Below are 19,352 nucleotides of genomic sequence, written 5' to 3' on the forward strand. Positions count from 1 at the left end.
CTCCCTTTACTCGCCAGGGTCTGTAATTGTAATGGAAGTCATCTCGTTTAAAATTAACACTCAAAGAAGAGCAGAGCCCTCCCCTATTGATTAGCCCTGGAGCTTAGCCTAAGCAGACACACACATACACAGAGGCCTGGCAGTGGTGGGAAAGAGGCTGGAGTCCTAATGGCTTTTGGGCATCCATTAGCCCCAGCCTGTGGTATTAAGTAAGCGCAGTAAGAGCAGACCTCTGGCAGAACACTTTACGCATTAAGAGTGAAGTCGGCCCTTCTGCTCCTCAAGGATGAAGGCTTCACTTGGTCTACTTTGAATGGGTGTGTGAGTTTAAATGCCCAGTACTGTGGGGTGGAGGCTGACATCTCTGCGTTTTTCTAGAGTGCTAGTAACAACATCTTTAGCCGTTTCATACTATGGGTGCAGACTGTACACATTTTCATAAAGTGGCTGTTCTAACAATTGTTCACAATTGAATTGTGGTGATAGCCTTTTGCCCATATAGAAAAGATTTACCGTTTATGATGTGACTCTGGTAGGATTTCTTTATAGAGGATACAATAATGTGGCCCAAGTCCTCGGTTTCAGGCAGCAGACTGTCAGGATAGACTTCGAGCACACCATGCTGGATTTCTCTCACAAAGGGGTTTTCCATGACTGCTATCAACTGAGCATGACTGCTCCTTGATATCTCTCTCAAAAAGACATGGCTTGTGAAGTGTATCTATAAAGGGTGCAGCTGTGGCTGTAGCCTTGATGTGATGGCGGCCTCCCTCAGTTTATAGTTGATGTTGTGGCTATGTCGGGGTGACAGCTGGGGGATACGACATTGACGGCTGGGAGCGGAGGGAGCGGCTCCACGGAGGAGGAACTCATCTGGCGCGCGGTGATCTGAGAGCGGCGTTATACGCAACCACCAGAGTGGAGCGAGCGCGAGGCCTGGAGCTGGCGGAGGTTGAAAGCCGAGGATGGTGGCGGCCGGGTGGGTTTCGTTCACGCAGGTCTGGGTCTGGTTTCCCAGAGCAGAGCGGTGCGGACGCGGACATGCTGTTTCCATCAGCCTTGTTTATGGGGGAGTCCAAGGCTCTTGTAGCTTTTAGCAAAAGGCACTGATGCCGTCTGCTGTTCTGAATCACATTTGATATCAGTATATATATATATATATATATATATATATATATATATATATATATATGCCCTTCCATGTGTGTGCATCTGTATGGCATTTTACAGATTTTTCTAAATGTAAAAAATGGAACATTTTTATTCATGTGAATGTAAATACATGTGTCATGTTAAGCACAGGTCATAAATTCCCCCTTTTTACATGTGCATAGAACAAAGGTTGCCAGCTTCACTGCTGCTCCAGTGAGCAATGCATGCTGCTTGACCTTTCAGAAAACTGATCAAGGCCATGTTAATTGACTTGGGGTCCATTGCAAATGGACAATCCAAGCAGTCTACAGATTAGAATAGCTGCAATTAAACCTCCAAATACCATTTGACCACAGAATCCTTTATGTTGGTATTGGATCTGACATGTCATTGTTGGATGAAAGTACGACACACCCATTCTCCCGTGGATATGTGGTATGATTGTGTTTCTTTTGCACCGGCCCTAAATACAGAATAAACACAGAGCCTCTGTGTGGATTTTCTAGGTCTATAAATGTTCTATTCCTTGTTATATTTTCAGCATAAACCTGGCAAAGATATTTGTGTGAGTGTGTGCCTGTGTGTGTGTCTCTTTGACATTCATTGGTGTGGCTTGTCTGGTCTCCCTGTCAACTGGCATATGCTCAAAGTAGGTGTGTGTGTGTGTGTGTGAGTGTGTGAGTTTGTGGTGGGTTACTTTTCCATCTCTGGTTTGTCGCATTTCGTCCTTTCAGTCTCCTGGCCCTTGCCATGTTCAGTTGTCTGCGTGACTGTCTGTGTGACTGACAGACTTTTTCCAGTCCAAGACGTTTGCCACCACGCACACCAGGAAAGCTGTGGCCGGGCACTCTCCTCTTCTGGACGCCTCCCCTGTGTTCTCTCTGCTTCAGTGCTCCACAGACGTCCTCAGCTATGGAAGCCCCGCAGGGCCACTTTGTGCAGCTGAACCACAGCGCGTACCCAGGCTTGGAGCTCAGGACGGAATTATATGGTCTGAGCCTTTTTTTTTTTTTGCTTTGACCGTAAAACGAGGAGCCTGGTTCTTCATCAAGCGTGGGCCCTATGAAACAGCTCCGTTTACTGGCCCCAGTGCACTCGGGCCATCGTTGGTTACGGTGAGAAATCAACACCTCAGCTCTCATGTGCTGAGGCGTTTCAGCGCTTGTATCCAGTTTCCGAAAGCACGCAGCATGGGCGCAGTCACGGTCTGCAGACAGGAAGATGTGTGTGCGTGTCTATATGTGTGTCTGTGTGTGTGTGTGTGTGTGTGTGTGTGTGTATGTTTATGTTGGGGAGCCCATTCAGTTCCCGTCTAACCCCTCCCTCTCACCCTCAGCTTGTGGGCATCTGTGGATTGCCCTATGTTGAGGACTCGGTTAATTTGGGCACTTTGAAGAGCAGGGGTGGCCCATGGCACAGGCATCATAGGGAACAAAATGCCAGCGGGTGCCACAGAAGAGTTTTTAATGCGCTTTTCTCTCTCAGAGATGCCCTGAGCAATTTTGACATGTTTGGTTTCGACTTGGCCAAAAATAAACTGCTGAAATAGAGATGAATTTAGTCCTATGGGGATTTGTTTGTGTTACCTCATTATGTTTGGGTATTTAATTTTGAATCATATGTATTTTATGTTTAGCACCACAAACAGCCTGAGAATGCACAAACAAATAGCTACTACAGACTAATGTTGCCCTTTTACTCAGCTGCTGAGATAAAGCCTATTGAAATGTGTAGCCTCTCTGCATGTTGCATGTGCACACTCTACCTTTTGAAGAAATTGTGAAGGCTTTTCTAATTAGTCTAGCAAGTGACTGGGTGTCTGATCAATATCCTGTCACCGATCAAACCTATGATTTGCTCTGTGCCAGGGATGACTGGTCTGGAGGGGTAGGGTCATAGACAAGTTGGCTAGACCATTAACACACAAGACCACGGTGTACTAAATAACCATGTGTCTACAGAGTCTCTTTTACATCAACAATGAGAAATGTGTATGTTGCAGCCAAAAAATCAAACTTTAGCTAGTCTCTCTCAGACCAATATTGCCTGTTGTTTCTGATAGATTGTCATGGTGCATAAACTGACTGAAGATGACTTCATCCACTATACTGCAATAAACAAGTTTTATTGCACACAAGTGAGTAAATGCTCGTGCTGAGCAGAACATCACACAGAACATCCACAGCACAGTTCCTTATATGGTCGGAGTAAGAGTTTAATGTGCCTGGTCCACTCTAGTTTGCTACCTCCACTAATTGTTATTAGATGAGCATTGTCCATTGTAATATTTGACAGTGACCATTCTTTGGTGAAGCCCAACACTTACAGCATGTTCAACACTGTCAGGGCCGGTCCCATTGACGAAGAAGAAGAAGAAGAACTAGAAGCACATTTTATAGAGGGACCATGATATGACCTAATAAGGACACCTTTTGCTTCAGATGTTGATGGCCTTAGGCAAGTCTGACAGCCCTCAGTAGAGAAGTACTGCATCTCTGTGCTGTTATCTGTTGTCTACCACATGAGTCCAGAGTTTTTAGCGTAGTCTACCTTGCTTGAAAACCTCCGGATAGTCCCTGATGTCTGGCTGTGGAGACACACCTTTAGGCAGACAGGTGATTTTAGGGTAGTGTGTCTGAAATTATGAAAGGACAAATGCAAAAAAAGGAGACGTCAAAAGAGACAGTCTTTTATCCCCGTCACTCAGAGCAAGTGTGTGTCGGTGCACGCCGTCACCGATGCTAAAAAACAATCGTCCTCACACTGACTAAATCCTGTTTGACAGCATAGGATGGAACAATGGGGGTGCCGAACAATGGCCTGGCTTGAGATCTGTGCAGCCGGTGCTCTCTCTCCCTCGGCCTTGCCGAGACGCTACGTCTTATTTCCTCTGCGATTACTCATGCCTGGTCTGCCTCGCTGTGTCCTCAGACGGGTCCCCTCCATGAGCGGACTCTCGAAAAAGAAAAGGCCTTTTGTTGCCCGCTTGTCTCTGAATGGTTTTGATTTCTGGTGACTGGAACCCTTTACTGATAATGTTGCGAGACGGCAGCGCTTGACTGTTGCCCCGTTCTGTATGCGAATAGTGGGCTCTGCTAGATGGCTGCGTGCAGACTAGGCAACGTGAGCGCTCGGACAGGTGGTGGTTTATAAGCCAATGTGGGATTTGAGCTTTCAGCTTGATATGTGAGCTATTGTTTGAATTTCTAATCAAATAGTGTAAATATGTGTCTAAGTATTTGTTTATATTTAGCTTGCCGTTTAATGTGTGTGCAAGTGAGTGAGTTTGAATGGATGTATTACACACATCTGTGTCTGTGTGTGTCTCCACTCATGCACATTTGTGTGTGACTTCATGTCTCACTGCATGTGTGTGTGTGTGTGTGTGTGTATGGTGTGGATGAGTGACTAGGGAGGGCATGGGGGCGTTTATTCGACTGTATTCAAGTTCAATTTCAGTGATGGGAATCCAAGGTCTGCCAATAAACAGCTTTTAAAGACCGTAATGGTGGGCCCAGACGGGAGAGCCACCCAAGCGTACTAATCGCCCGCAGTGGCCTGAGACTCCTGGGCTCTCTCTGCGCGCGGGGGCCGGAGGTAGGAAATCAAACCTATTAAGGGACTATTTAAAGAAAATTAGAGGGAGGCCGGAAAAGACGGGGGGCTTTTCCAAAACTTACAGAGGGGGGAACAGGAACAGGAAAAAAGGAACCCCTCTGCCACTCCTGAGCAGAGACTGAGGACCACTAAAAACAGACACACAACAAACTGTATCAGGCTGTTTTCAGTGATCAGTTTTTGTTTGGCAGCAGAGAAGGGTAAATGTTCAAGTTTGATCAATGCTACATGCTAATCATGCCTATCTTATCATCTCTCATTACCAGGGATCATTACTTATCACAATGAGTCAAATTATGAGAATCCTCCAGAATAGCAACTCACATGACCATTCTCAGTCGCAGCTACATCTGACGGCCTAATGGAAACCCACAGAGCTCTGTTTGAATGTAGACATGTTTAACATCAAAATATCTGCTCTGCAGCCCAGCCCGCCTTAAGGAAACAGCCGCAGACCTCAGGCTATTTGTTGAGAATCGCAGAGACGTCGCTGTAATCCTGGTTTTCTCACTAAGCCAGCGAGATCACGGAGCTTTTCTGCCTCTCCCACATGGCCTTCGATTTTCCTCTTTTCTTCCTGGGCCCGTGGCCCACCGGAGCTCGGCGCTAAGTGTTCAGATGGAGACGGATCATTACTAGGGTAAGTGCAGCCGGGCCTGCGCTCTGTCTCAAAGGCACCCGTTTCGGTTTGTGGGGATCCAGCCCACCTGGGGTCTAAGAGCCAGCACCTCATAATAATAACGTACAACTGAGAGAGAGAGATAGATCTTGATAGAGAGAGAGAGAGAGAGCCAGCAGGCAGAGTGCCGTGGGAGCCAAACCCCAAATCCTCCATGGCTCGGCCCCTGTTAGCCACTCGCCAGTCATGGGGACTTCACGAGGCTGACGCAGGGAGGGGCTGAGGTGAGGAGGAGACATCCAAACAGAGTGTTCTCTCACCCAGCTGCATGGGCTGCGCTAGTGATCGCAGGCCGGAGCCATCAGAGGGGCAGATTGGCTTTCTGCTCCAGAGCCATGTCTGGGAGGTGCAGTAATTGCCCCCTTGGTCTGAGGCATTAGGGCTTTTTCCTCCCTCCTTTTTTGTTTCTTTTCTTTTCTTTTTTCCTCCCTTCACTGTGATCTGCCTCCTTTGCTGTCATCTCCCAGGAAAATCCCCTCATCATTAGCCAGCAGCTCACACTCCCTGCCTACCCTCGCCAGGCCTCCTCTCTCCCTCCCACAAGAAGGCTTTGTTCCCTCTCCCATTTTATGCTTTTTATCTCCCCACTTAAGAGCAATTATTCCTAAATATGAATTCTTTCGTACAGACTGAGCCCTTGAAAAAAAGCCATTTCTATCCTGCCCTCACCCCCACCCCCCACACTCTCTGTGTTCTGTGCCTCGTGGGCAAAAACAATGGGGGGGGGAAAACTTTACTGTCTTTTAGGTGTCTGATTTCTGAGACAACAGGATACACACAGAGACACACACACAGACACACACACACACACACACAAACAATGGCTACACACCTTAGCCAAGGCTGACGTAATATGATAGGCCATTAAACTGAAAACAACACAATATGTGGGTGGAAAGACCCCTGAGGATGGGCACAGGGCACAGAGGAATTATGGGAACCGACTCCCTCTGGCCCCTCACTCATCAGACATGTGGGTGGCAGGGCAATCAGGGTAAAAATATGGGGCGAGGGAGGGAACCATCAGATAAGTAGGGTGATGACTTCAGGCAAAGCTCTACCAAAGATGCCATGGCTGTGTATATCGCTCTACACCGTTATATGCACCCCCACACACACATGCCTACCTCACTCTGTCCTGTAGTTTATCTACTTATAAAGAGAGGCTCCTTTTTTTCAGACAGATGGACATTAAAGTGTTACCAACCTCTGAACCACAGACATGAGTTAGTGTTGTTGCTTCACAGAGACATCCATGCCTCCACTGTCTGTCTTATCTTACAGGCAGAAGTTGCCTGCAACCAGAAACCACTTCAAAGAGTGACTGCGGTTGATTGGTAATAAACTCCAAGGTGCCTGCTCGATGATCAAGAAACTATTTGAAACGTTAGGGTTTTTTAGCCCGAGGCCATGGAGCCAATGAAATTAGAAAGTCTAAACGGCTGAAGATAAGTAGGCTGGAGAAAAACAAAGAGCAAAGAGATAAGAGATATTGATGGGAAATATGTAGACAGACTGGAAGTGATAATGCGAATGTGATTTGAGAGTGTGAGTGTGAATAAAGAGAGAGATAAAAAGATACAGGATGAAGGGAGGGGGGAGAAAAGAAAGAGAGACTGAATGAGCTTGAGAGACAGGAAAATAAATGGTGGATGTTTGCTGTTTTTCACTTTCAGGCACAATGGAGTGTTTTTACCACATTCATTCTCGTGGTGCTTAAATTGAAGGGGAAAAAACGCCTGTTTATGTTCCTCCGAGGTTTTCGTAAATCTAAACAGCTGAGACGGAGACACACATTGTACACAAACTCAGCCGGCTCTTGGGCTAAAGACGGTTTAATGACGCTGTTGTTGTTTGCTGTTAGTGGGCCGCCCCGTGGGGCCTGGTTTGTTTTGAACGGTCAGACTGAGTCATCCATGATGAGAGGCCATGGGCCATTAGGTCTGTAGACCACCGCTGAGTCAATGAGGTTGGGAGGTAGTGAATGAGGGAGAGAGAGAGAGAAATGCAGAAGGAATGAGACAAAGAGATGGAGAGAGTGGTGGAGAGAGAAGATAAAAAGAGAAAGAATGAGGAGAAAAGAGTGAGTGATTGAAAAGATAGTAAATGTTAGAGAGAAGGAGGGATGAAGAAAATTGGAGACAGAGAGCGACTCAGACAGAATGAGGCAACAGAGAGAGAGAGAGAGATGGGGAAATCAGGAGATATGAAGAGAGAGAACGAGCAGCTGTCTTGAAGCAGCCTCAGCCTGGTTGGCACCAGCATGGGAAGCAGACACAGATGACCGTGCGGCTTCCCTGCCCGCCTCAGTGTCAGGGCACAGCATTATGGGCTTGTGGGCCTGCGGCCTCGTCTGCCAGGGGCCCTCCTCTACAGCACAGCCGCCGGGGTGATGAAAAGCAGACCAAAGGAGCCGCTCGTTACTGGTGCTAAAACATCCTTCCTGTCTTTCATCCATACCACCAGCTTTAGGGAGATGAGGAGAGGACAAATGTAAACGACAGTTTATTGCACTAAGGGCACAACAAAGTGCCTTTGAGACCCTCAGAGTGACTATATTGAACAGCATTTTATGGAAAAAGCTGTTTACATTGTTCATTGTTTGAATTTTACTATTCAAATTTTGGGGTATAAAATAAATAATAAACAAAACCTTGGTCTTTGGGAGACATGGTGTGTGGTAGCATGTATTTTGTTTGATAATAGTAGATGAAGTAAGGCACCAACTTCACTACAGTGACTGAAGTTGGAAAAAGGCAACCTTCAAAAAGTCTCCCCTAGATATTTTTCTTAAACCCTTACCACAGTCACAGTGCTATGGCCAAGTGAGTTGAAAATACTAAAGCCGATATTGATGACGGGATATTAGGTGAGGGAATCCTCAGTTCAGGGGGGCGAATACGGACGCTTAATTCCCAGAGCTGGGGACTGCTGGCTGACTTCACCGGAGCCCCGATTCCCAGAGCCCATGTCCACAGGGAGCCCCATTTCCACACAGCGAGTGAGTGAGAGTGAGTGGGTGTGGGGGAAATGGCCCCCCTGCTCGCCCTGGCTCTCCTCGCCAACACAGCTAATAGTGGGAGGCCCCCAAAACGCACTGGCATAAACTCTCTTTCTGTCTCTCTCTCCATCCTTCTCTCTCTCTCTCTCTCTCTCTCTCTCTCTCTCTCCCACACACACACACACACAAATAGTCACACACAGGGAGAGGGAGATTATAGGCTTGTGCTGAAATATGGACCCTGTCTATTCTCCGAGGGTACTGTTATCGTCGTTATCAAGTTTTTTTTGCATGTGAGAAAACAGAACTGCTTCTGTTGATTCTCATGGAACTTTTGTGAGAAAAGCGTCCCAATAACCTTTTCCGGGAAAACAAAAGTAGGAAAGCCATTTAATTTCTGTCTTTGGCCATTCACCCATAATTTTATGATTTATGAGAACATTAAAAAGTGCATAGACCTGGGGTCATACTTAATATCAGGCTAAGTTTAGAAGATATTATTTATTCATGTTATTTTGGAAAAAAGGAACCAGCACTGCCAGCATATTCATAATGCATGTTTTCCCCTTTCTTTGGAGACAGACAGGTAAATGTAAACAAATACAATAAGAGATTAACCTTTTTTAATGTATTGTCCATTTATTGTTAATTGTGGAATTTATTATTTCCAGTGTTTATGGGGTTTCCACTGCTGCTGGACTGTCCAGTATTGTTAGGTTTGTGGTGTGGCCACTCTGGTTATTTATCCACATGATTTTCAAACATATCTTCTCTCGCTGTTGCCTCTGGAGCTGTAGAATGATTTATTTCTTTTGTTCTGGCCCCTTCTCTAATTCTATCTGAACGCACATCTAATTTCTGTGGTATCTGAGGCTGCATGAGGTCACAGGCGTCACTGTTTGGTGCTTGTGTTAGAATTTGTAGAACTGGATCATGTGTTAGCATTAAGAGAGCGTTAATAATGCTTGGCATTTATTTGATTTTGTTTCCATTCATTTGAAATCGATTGTATTTTAGTTGCTCAAGAATGTCTTCCATGAGAGAAGTCGCCCGAATGCGATTCCTTTAGGAAAAAAACGTCACCCGTCATGACAGTGTTGTAGAGAAATAGAGCTGGACACTTCTGAGAACAGCGCTGTTGTGGGAACAAGAGGAAAGCTGCAAAGAAAAGACCAGCGGTTTCTGAGGGTTCACTGAGAAACTACCTTCACTGATTGCTCATAAAAATCATCTTCAGAGTCCATCACTCCCTTGTGCATTGGTTCTTCTCTGCCCCGTCTTACATCCTGTCCCCCTAATTCATTTTGACTCTCTTTTTGTCCTCATGTATCCCTTCATCTTCTCTCTCTCTCTCTCTCTCTCTCTCTCTCTCTCCCCCTCTCTTTCCTTTCTCCCTCTCTCTACAGACTTATCTCTCTCATAATCATGTCCTCTGTCACCCCCCTCCCCCTACAGACCGCGATGTGAGAAGTGTTGCATCACCGTTCTCGTAGCCCCCTGGCCTCTCTCGCGGTCACTCTGTGGGAACCGTGAATCTGGACGGCAGCCTCTTTTCCCACCAAAAAAGGGGTCCAGTTAAAAAATAGTCCTTTCTCGTAGGCACCCGAACCAAACCGGTTCTGGCTCGCCGGGCCTTCTCACGGAGTGCTGGGAGGAGAGGGGTCAGTCCGTGCACAGCGCTCCTAATGGCTTTCGTATGCAGGTACCGCTGGGCCGCCCTGACCCAGGAAGTGCTGTCCATGAGAACGAGGGAGAGCGCTTTAACGATCGACACTATTTCCAGAATCATCTGTGTTTTTTCCACCATATTACTCACTGATGCCTGGGTTCCCATTTCCCCAAATTAGGAACAATTGCTGTGACATTATACAGTGAAGGAGGGTTAAAGAAGCCAGTGGTGATTATAATGACAATCCCTAAGGTTTTTAAGTCCACGTGGACAGCAGTTCATGTAACCATGATTTCATGATCATGGAGGAAAATCATTCAGCTAAATGAAACTGATCTGGTGCATTTGGTTATGCGTGTGTGTGTGTGTGCATGTGCCTGTGTGTGTGTGTGTGTGTATGTGTGTATATGTGTGTGTGTGTCTGAGTGTATGTGTGTGTGTTTGCATGCATTTGCGTGTGTGTGTATGTGTGCGCGCCTGCATGTGTATCCACTCCTGGGTTCACTCTGGTCCAAAAGAGAGCCATACAGACGAGAGGCGCTTTCTCCAGCTCTCTCCCTGAGAACACCAGGGCTCCTCACTAACACCAGGGTTCCTCACTGAGAACACCAGGGCTCCTCACTAACACCAAGGCTCCTCACTAACACCAGGGCTCCTCAACACTGTGGAGATGAGCAGCATGAACACAAGGGGAGCAGAGAGCGGATCACAGGAAGAACACCATGACAACACACAGCACTGGGGGATCTGGGATGTGTGTGATAGTGGCGAAGGCCAGATGGAAGCACTCTGGTCCCCATGTGTGTGTGTGTGTGTGTGTGTGTGTGAGTGAGTGAGAGAGAGAGAGATTGAGAGAGGGAGAGAGAGAGAGAAGAAGTCTCACGGAGCCACAGATCCCAGTGTGTGAAGAGAGAAAGAGGAATTCTCCTGAGCCCTATGGCTAATTGAAAGCTTACCATCCTGTCTTTCGTGCTCCGCTCCCTCTGCAGCGCAGGCCGTGCGAGACAACTGGAATATGGCGATGAAAAGTCAGGAAGTGTTCCGACAATCAAGGCTGGAGAAGTTACAACATGCGGCGCAGAGCAGACGCCAAACACCAGTTTTCCTGGGCCATGTGCAGCACTCCTGTGAACTTCAATATTGCGCCTAGGACGAAACTCGTTCCTCAGAAGTGCCATAACAGTTTTGGTGAAACGGGGAGAAGTTTGGGGGGAACTCGCAGCCGACAGTGATGCTGAAATGGAATATGACACGTCAAAGGCCACAGTGTAGATTGATTGTGGCCCCTTCTGTCTGATCCAATGCTATCACGCAGCTCTGTGAGAATCCCTCAGCGGGTGAAGTGTTACTCATGTCTGCCTGGAGGGGGTTGCGCTCCGGCTAATTAAATGCAGTTCTCCCCTCGCACGCGTGGGTCCGTCCCAGTACTTTGTTACTGTGCCAAGGCTGCCCTTCTGACGAACACAAAGCGGCAATGATGAGAGGAGTTTGAAAGATGGATGAAAAGAGAAGAGAGAGAGAGAGAGAGAGAGGGGAGATAACGACAGAAGGAAGAAGATGGAAGAAACACAAGAGCAGTGTCAGATTTAGGGAACTAATTTGAACTCGAAGGGAACGGCTGAGTGGGAATGGGAGAATTGGTTTTAGGAATGGGGGGAGTCAATGCATCTGTGGATTTTGAAATTCCAAAAACAGTTAACAATAAAGCAATGAATAAAGCTCAAATTAAACACCTCATAACTATTCGGAATGCTGTGGCTGGAATGTCCAGCACCGTCGTGCCAACTCAGTTGGTCACCACGGGCACCCAACCCATCACTCTTAAGAAATATGAAATAGTTTTGAATGGAAAAACAAACAAATAGGTGGAAAAATGGGATGCTGGATGCTCTCCTCCCTCTCTTCACGTATTTTAACAAGTGAAAACTTGCTGACACGGGTTGAGTGGATGTGGTGGGCTTGGTGTCAGATTCCAGTTTTTATGGACATCGGGGCTTGCCGCCGCCATGTGTTGACAGCTGCGTCGTCCCCACCAGCGGCAGCGATGTGGCACAGTGGAATTAATAGGAGGCACACGGATTATTTAAACAGCAGGTGTATGGAGCCCCGCTGATTTGCTGACTAGAAGCTTGAAATTGTAATTTAGGAGGGAACAAAATAACTGGCTCCAGATCAGTTTGGAAGTTTCAGTTTGTACATATTCTTCGCTCCAATTCTGTTTTAACTGATGGCAACCCAGGGGAGATGTTTTATAATCAGCTTGCGATCACTACTCAATACTTGTCATTGCATTAACCACATTAGTCTATGGTGCTGGGATTTTACAATATTACATTTCCAAAACCCAGCAAAGCTGTCCTATTTAATTTCAATGAAACGGAAAGAGAATTCTTTGTCATCAGTTTAGTTCATTTTCAAGCAAACACAGACCACTTCACTGCTTATGCTGTATGGCTTGGTGTGTTTATGCCAGAATATGGAGTGAACACAGGCAGCGTCAAGTCTGATAAACATTTAACAGGGAACTCAGTCTGAAGAGTAAATGCTTAGGCTAAAGTTAAATAAATAAAAGAGTTAATGTGTTGCCATTGGCAATGTGTGAGTTACTCGTATGGTAGAAGACAAAGCACATAGAAGGCAAGTAGTACAAGCAGAAATTTGTGAGTTTTTTTAATTAAAATGCATCAAAACAAAACTACATTATTTGCACATAACATAAGCATTGACAAAATTACAATGTACATTGGATGAAAGGGAGGACATGTTCTTTCAGAAGAACCCATTGTGCTTTTTTGTCCCACATGTGATACAGTTAGAATCTAGTTGTGCTTCTTGTCCTCATAAGCTAAGCTTCACAGGATGCCATGTTGGAACCAAGACATCTCAAAATTCAGACCTGTTGCATCTCAGCAAGCATATAATGCAAGGTTTACCAGAAAGTTTCAATAGAAAATAAATAATTACACCCAACCTTTGGATCTATTGTTGTGCAACATGGCCTTTGACATGGCTTCTCCATTTGCCTTCATTTCATTACAGCACAGATGGCAAAAAGTACAAGCACAGTAAGTGATTGTTACAAAGCACAAGTCTCCTAATCCCTATTAAATAAGATTGTTTCCGCCTGATGGATTGAGAGAAATTGAGGATGATCTGATGGCAAACCGCTAAGAACGTTTGATTGTCTAGTAGACTTTTCTCATATTTACTATTTACACAGTGATTTAGGAGTGGGAACTAGAGCCGGTCCTTGTTTGAGCTTTACTCATGATGGATGTCCTGTGACAAAGGTTCTCCTGGAGGACACCTGTACTCCTCTCCCCTCTCATCCTGTCCCAGGACCCACGCCCTTCCCTCTGGCAGGCCTGTAACGCATGAGACCTGACTTCATGTCCCGAGTGCTGAGCTCCCTTGCTCCCTCAGACCCTCTCATCTGTTCATCAGTTACAGCATGGCCCTCTTTGCCCCCCTGCCATTAGTTATGTGCAAACTACAATGGGGTAGAAGGGGGTAATCAGCCTCAATAATGGCATCAAAGGGCCCAACAAATCAAAAACAGACAGAGGCCCCTGCAGTGGGCATGCGTTTGGCCAGGAGGTTGCCCTGTGGCACCCGGCTGCATGTAAGCAGATATGTGTGTCTCTAATACCTTACTCCTTAGACACACCATAAACACACACACACCACACCACACCACACACACACACACACACTCTCTCTCTCTCTCTCTCTCTCTCTCTCTCTCTCTCTCTCTCTCTCACTGTGTGCTATCTTCAGTCCTTTGCCACCCCTACCCCCCAGGCACAGGGATCAGGTGTGTTGGAACATGGGCATGGGAAAGGCATCAGGAGTGATGGAGGGAGGGGGGGCTGTTCCCATTCACACCTGGAGTGCATTTAGTCCCTGTGCATGTGTGTCACTTGTCCACTTTATCCTTCCCATTGTGGTGATTTGCTACTTTTTTTCAATACAACCAATTATCGTCTGGAGTTTCAAAAGCTCCAATGGAAAATAATAAAAAGGCAACTGGGGATGTACAGTATGTGCTGTGAGCTACTTTTGAACAGCGATGTGTGTTTTCGTAAGATAGCGTCGGCCAACAAGGCCGGGGCAGTCAATGCAGGACTCACGGAAAGTGAGACAGGAAAGTGTGGTCAGTTTTGCATCATCCCACAATGTGGCTGCTTTCTATTAAGAGAAGTAAGGTCAGGGCATGGTGCTAGGATTTCTGGGAAGTTTGTGGTTATACACTTAGGCTTGGCTAGCGAAGAAAGCTTGGAAATTGCTATTTTGTGGTTCACAATGACCTATTTTTTTTCTTTTTTTTAAATAACACTTTTAGTGCATCAAAGCTAAATCAGAAAATAACATTACATTAAAAACATGTTTTTTATAATTTAAAGTAATATATTACAGTAGCAAAACTTTATATTAAATGAAAATAAAGAAAAAAGGAGAAAAAAGTAAATCAGGAAAAAATGACCCAGAAACACACAGGAACACAATAATTGGCTCAAATAAATAAAAAAAATCCCACATTATTCAGTTGAAAATAAACATGACAAATAGTAGAACTTGTGATACCGAAACAGCAAATCTGAAATCTGAAAAATGTTGATTATTAATATCCGTGGGCCATAAATTCTCCATACTTCTGGGAAAAAATCCACAAAGGCTACACTCTTTCTCTCAGGTTCTTAAATACTTAGGAGTGTCTATTGAACCCGTCTTGTAAAAGTGGCTGCGCTCTTAGAATATTCTTATGTTACATATTACTGTGCTGCATGTGGGACAAGAACAAAAGGATACCCGGTGACTAAGATACAGAAAACTGTGTGCTGTTACCGATGTGTGTGCCATCTTAATTTCAAATGCATTGCAAGCAATCTGATCTGCATTCTATGGACTGCTGGCATTCAGGATAGGAGAAGAGGCATTATCCAGGAGAGACATGTTATTCTCCTTACATCAAAATAGGTACAGAACATTGGCATGGAGGCAACAGTTCCATTTCATGTGACAGATCAATGGCTCCTCCATGGCAGCTGAAGTAACACAGTCAATGTACAAGGACAAGGTAATTGTTCTGCTGCGAGGATCCTGGAAGGCAAAGCATTTTGGGAGATGCAGTCTTTGGTTATTTTATTTTTCAAGACATCTCAAAAGAGTTGTGGATATATTACTATAGCTGTTACTCGCACCATTTCCATCTATATACAGTTCATCTTTCTTTTGCTGTGGCTGTCCAATCGAGTCAATGCTCTTCGGTCAAGAGGAGAGTCAGAAAGTTTTTTTTTTTTTCAAAGGACATAATGAGTATTTGAAACAACTCAGAATGCAAATGAATTGTTCCATCAGATACTTTGAACCGACACAAAAAAAGCAGAGTGGGAAAGGCTAAGAGACAAACTGACACACAAAACATGCAGCAATTTTTTTTTTGGTTGCTTTTTTTCTTTCAAACATTTACATAATCTAACTTCTGCGTTCAAACTCATTTCTCCACCCCTCCCTCAACTACCATGTAATCTCTCTCTCTCTCTCTCTCTCGTTCTCCACCTCCTCTTCCTCCTTCTTCTCTTCTCTTCCTCCTCTCTTCCTCCGAGTCTTGCCCCAGACCCGGGCCCTCAGTAGGGCCTCCAGACGGACTCGTCCATGCGGCCCGAGGCGGTCATGGCGGTGGGTGAGTTGCTGTGGCTGCCGTCGGCGTCCACTCCGTCGTTCTGGCTGCTCAGGCTGGGGTTGCCCATCAGGCTGCCGCTGCCGCTGCCTGCCGACGCCCCGGTGCAGGAGCTCAGCATGCGGGTGGGCGAACGCTCGCCGGCCCCCGCGCCCGACACGCCACCGCTGCCCGCTCCGCCGGCCGGCACCATGGAGAACTGGTACGAGCCCGAGCCGGTGCCGTAGTACAGGTGGTACGGCGAAGAGTTGGCCTGGAAGTGGGAGCTCTGGTTCTGGTTGCCTGGGTAGGGCGGCGGCAGGTAGGTGTGGTAGCGGGCCGACGACATGCCTGTGACGCTCAGGCCACCGATGGCTGTGCTGGACGGGTTGGCCGAGTAGGTGAAGGCCCCGGGGTAGTGGACGTGGGGGTCAGGGAAGCGGGGCAGGGGGGACAGGGAGGCCGGGAAGGACCTCTGAGGGAACAGCTCGGTGGTGCCTGACAGAAAACAAACAGGGACAAGAAGAAAAACATTAGCATAATCGCTAACAGTAGTGCACACCAGCTGAAGAGAAGCTAAGCACAATACAACAGAGTTCGTAGGAATGTTCCTGACAGGAAATCTGAAATAGATTATAAGGAAATAAATCTTAGCATGAAATACATGTCATAAATATATATATTTACATTTTCAAACAGAAACACACATCACTCTTTGATCCACAGACTTTGATCGAAGTCTGTGCTGACAACACACTGAGAGAAGAAAACACTTTGTTTTCTGTCAAGCTCACACAGTACATCAGGCACAATGACAACATGTGCCATAAAATTGTATAAGATGGTGGGAGGTGTGGGAATCGTTAAAAATGTTGCAATCCTAAAATGCTCACATCAGGCATCAAATCTGACAAGGAGGCTACAGACAATAGTAGACTGACACAGACTGATGACAAGTTTGGCTTAATGAATGTGAAAGTTGATAACAGGAAGTCAGGGAAAGCTATAGCCTTAGACAGGATCTGAAATAGACGACTGTCAGCTATTAGTCACTTTTACCCAGACATCCTGACAAACTAGACTGAGCAACATACTTTCACCCTATGGAAGTTGAAAAGCCGGCCTTGTATGCACACATGGCTCACTGTATACATTGATAGCGCAGTTGGCAGCATGCGCTCCTTCATAAATCATACAGGTGTGTGTGTGTGTATGTGTGAGGGAAGTGTGAATAGACATTATTAGTCTACCTGTCTGGGTAACTGTTCATTAAATCATCCTTTGGACAGGTAGCACTAAGATCCTGTGTGATCTCTCACCTTCGGCATTCCAGCGCTTCATATTCATACAGGGAGCAAACGAGGTGAGGCCAGACGCCCCAGGGGCCGAGAGGAACATGCTCCAACCTGGAGCCTAGTACTGTTAAACCATCAACCCAGTAATGACTTACGTTTTATGATTTCCATAGAACTGCTAACGCAAACAGCCCGCCCATGCCAAAGTGCTGACTAACCATTGTGGGATGCTAAAGACTGTATTTATCATATGCTGCTCAATATGCAACTTAAGTGCTCATATAGCACAGGGGGTATTGTGAAACTGCTCTCTGCTGACCCCTTGCTGAAGTCTGCAGGAACTGCAGGGAGTGTAGTGTCCAGAGGGACAGTGATCACAAGATTGCTGTATGGAGATAATGGTGTTCTGGTCTGAAACTCAAGGTCAGCAGCTACAGACTTCTTCAAGTTCATGTTTGGAGCTTACTGTACATATGATGTCCATGCACCCAAGACTGACAACAGGGAAAAGGGGTTTTGGCTCCTCTTCTCCTAAGAATCTGCACATTGGTGCTTGTGGACTAATCATCACATGAGAGATTCTTTAACCACTGACTTTCACCATCTTTGTCGCACTGACTTACCAGTACTCATCTCTCTGTCTCATTCTCTCTCTCTCTCTCACTCTATCACTCTCTCTGTCTGGTGGGCTTAGGAATGAGAGTGTGGTGAAGTAACAGGTAATTGAGGTCTGGAACTGGTTTGGGTTTCATGTCCTGTGCGTCAATGACCAGACATGGGTCAACATGCGAGCAGGTGTGATGCGAATCTCTGCACCTGTGGGCTGTATGCCGTCACACACACACACACACACACACAAACATCATCACACACACACACACACATACATACACACTAACAATGACCACACAAACATATGTACACACATACTTACTCACACATAAGCACATATCTATACAAACACAAACAGTGCAAACACACACACACACACACACAGACATACAAACATACCCAGACACACGGACACACACAGACACAGACACACACACATGCACACACCTTTACACCTGTCTGTGACATATTTATCTTGTTTGCCTGCCTGCTGACAGTGGGGCAGGAGAATAGCCGTGCCCACGCTCTCCCAGAGGATGCTGGGAAGGCGCAGGGCAGAGAGGGAGAGAGGAAGAAAGAGAGGGCTGTATTTGTGTGAAAGCAAGCGCTCGCATGCCACCGCCCCGAGGGGTGGAGGATGCCGAACTTGCGTGCCACAGCCTCGTTGAAATGTCTGGAGAACTGGGTCCGTTTTCAGGCGCACAGAGAAGGGAAAAAAAGCCAGTTCCTTTGCAATTTCCACGGCTGCTGTTTTCCTTTTTCTCCAGAACATTTTCTACAGTTGAAATTCTCTTCTTTCTTTTTTGAAAGTAAAGGGAGGAGTGAGTTGTAGTGAAAGAATGAAAGAGAGAGAGGGATAGAGAGAGAGAAGGGGGGGGGGTGTGCTCTGCTTTTTTTTCTGTTTCCAGAGTCTAGCAGGCACGAGAGCGGGGGGCTCGTATCTGATTTCACGCAAGGAAAATCTGAGCTTTCAGCTGCTGTTGATTCGGGAAAAGAGGAGTCGGCTCTGCTAATTCCTCACGGACTCCCGGTAATCTCCCGCTCACTCTCCCTGCCCGTCGCCAGCAGAATGTGGGCTCACTGCCAGAACAAGGCAGGGAGGGTGTGGGGGTCTGGAGGGTGTGAGAGTGTGTGTGTGTGTGGAGGGGGGAGGCTGAGGTGACACTAAGTAGCACCTCACCCGAGTCCCATTCAGCTGAGCTGTCTGGCTCCATTATGGACAGTGAGTGGACACTCGACTCAGCATCGTGGGAGGTGCAGGAGCGCTCCTCTTAGACTGAGCGAGAGTCCAAGTGGACCATGGCAACCACAGCCTGGCACACGGCATCAGAGAATCTGTGAGTGCCACAGACACTGGCACACACTTGCCGGCTGTCTGAAATCCACCCTGTGCATTTTTTCCTCCTTGAAACGGTCTTGAAGGAACTCTCTAACCTCCTTTGTTCCTGTTAGGTGTACGCCAGAATGCTGAGCTTGTGGTAAAATACACACACACAAACACACACACACATCCACACTCATACACACACACACATTCATACACACACATGATCCCCATTAGGCTCAGCTGAAATGTGTTGACTCGGCTGTAGGGACGGCAGAGAGGGGACGGACCCCAGAGGGCAAGCTGGCACGACCCACCGTCTCGGATGTTCCCTCTCTCTCCC

At 46.6% G+C, this 19,352-nt stretch overlaps 1 protein-coding gene across 1 annotated transcript in view; it reads right to left on the reverse strand.

Annotated features, from left to right (window-relative positions):
* Positions 1-12,774: 12,774 nt before the first annotated feature.
* runx3 (RUNX family transcription factor 3) overlaps positions 12,775-19,352 on the reverse strand; it is a 58,089-nt gene continuing 51,511 nt past the window's right edge. Inside the window, exon 8 of the mRNA XM_048228517.1 lies at positions 12,775-16,276. Within this exon, the coding sequence (XP_048084474.1) occupies positions 15,747-16,276 (530 nt within the window). The 3' untranslated portion in view covers positions 12,775-15,746. The remainder of the gene's footprint in view (positions 16,277-19,352) is intronic.

This window comes from Alosa alosa, chromosome 19, assembly GCF_017589495.1.
Source record: "Alosa alosa isolate M-15738 ecotype Scorff River chromosome 19, AALO_Geno_1.1, whole genome shotgun sequence".
NCBI lineage: Eukaryota > Metazoa > Chordata > Actinopteri > Clupeiformes > Clupeidae > Alosa > Alosa alosa.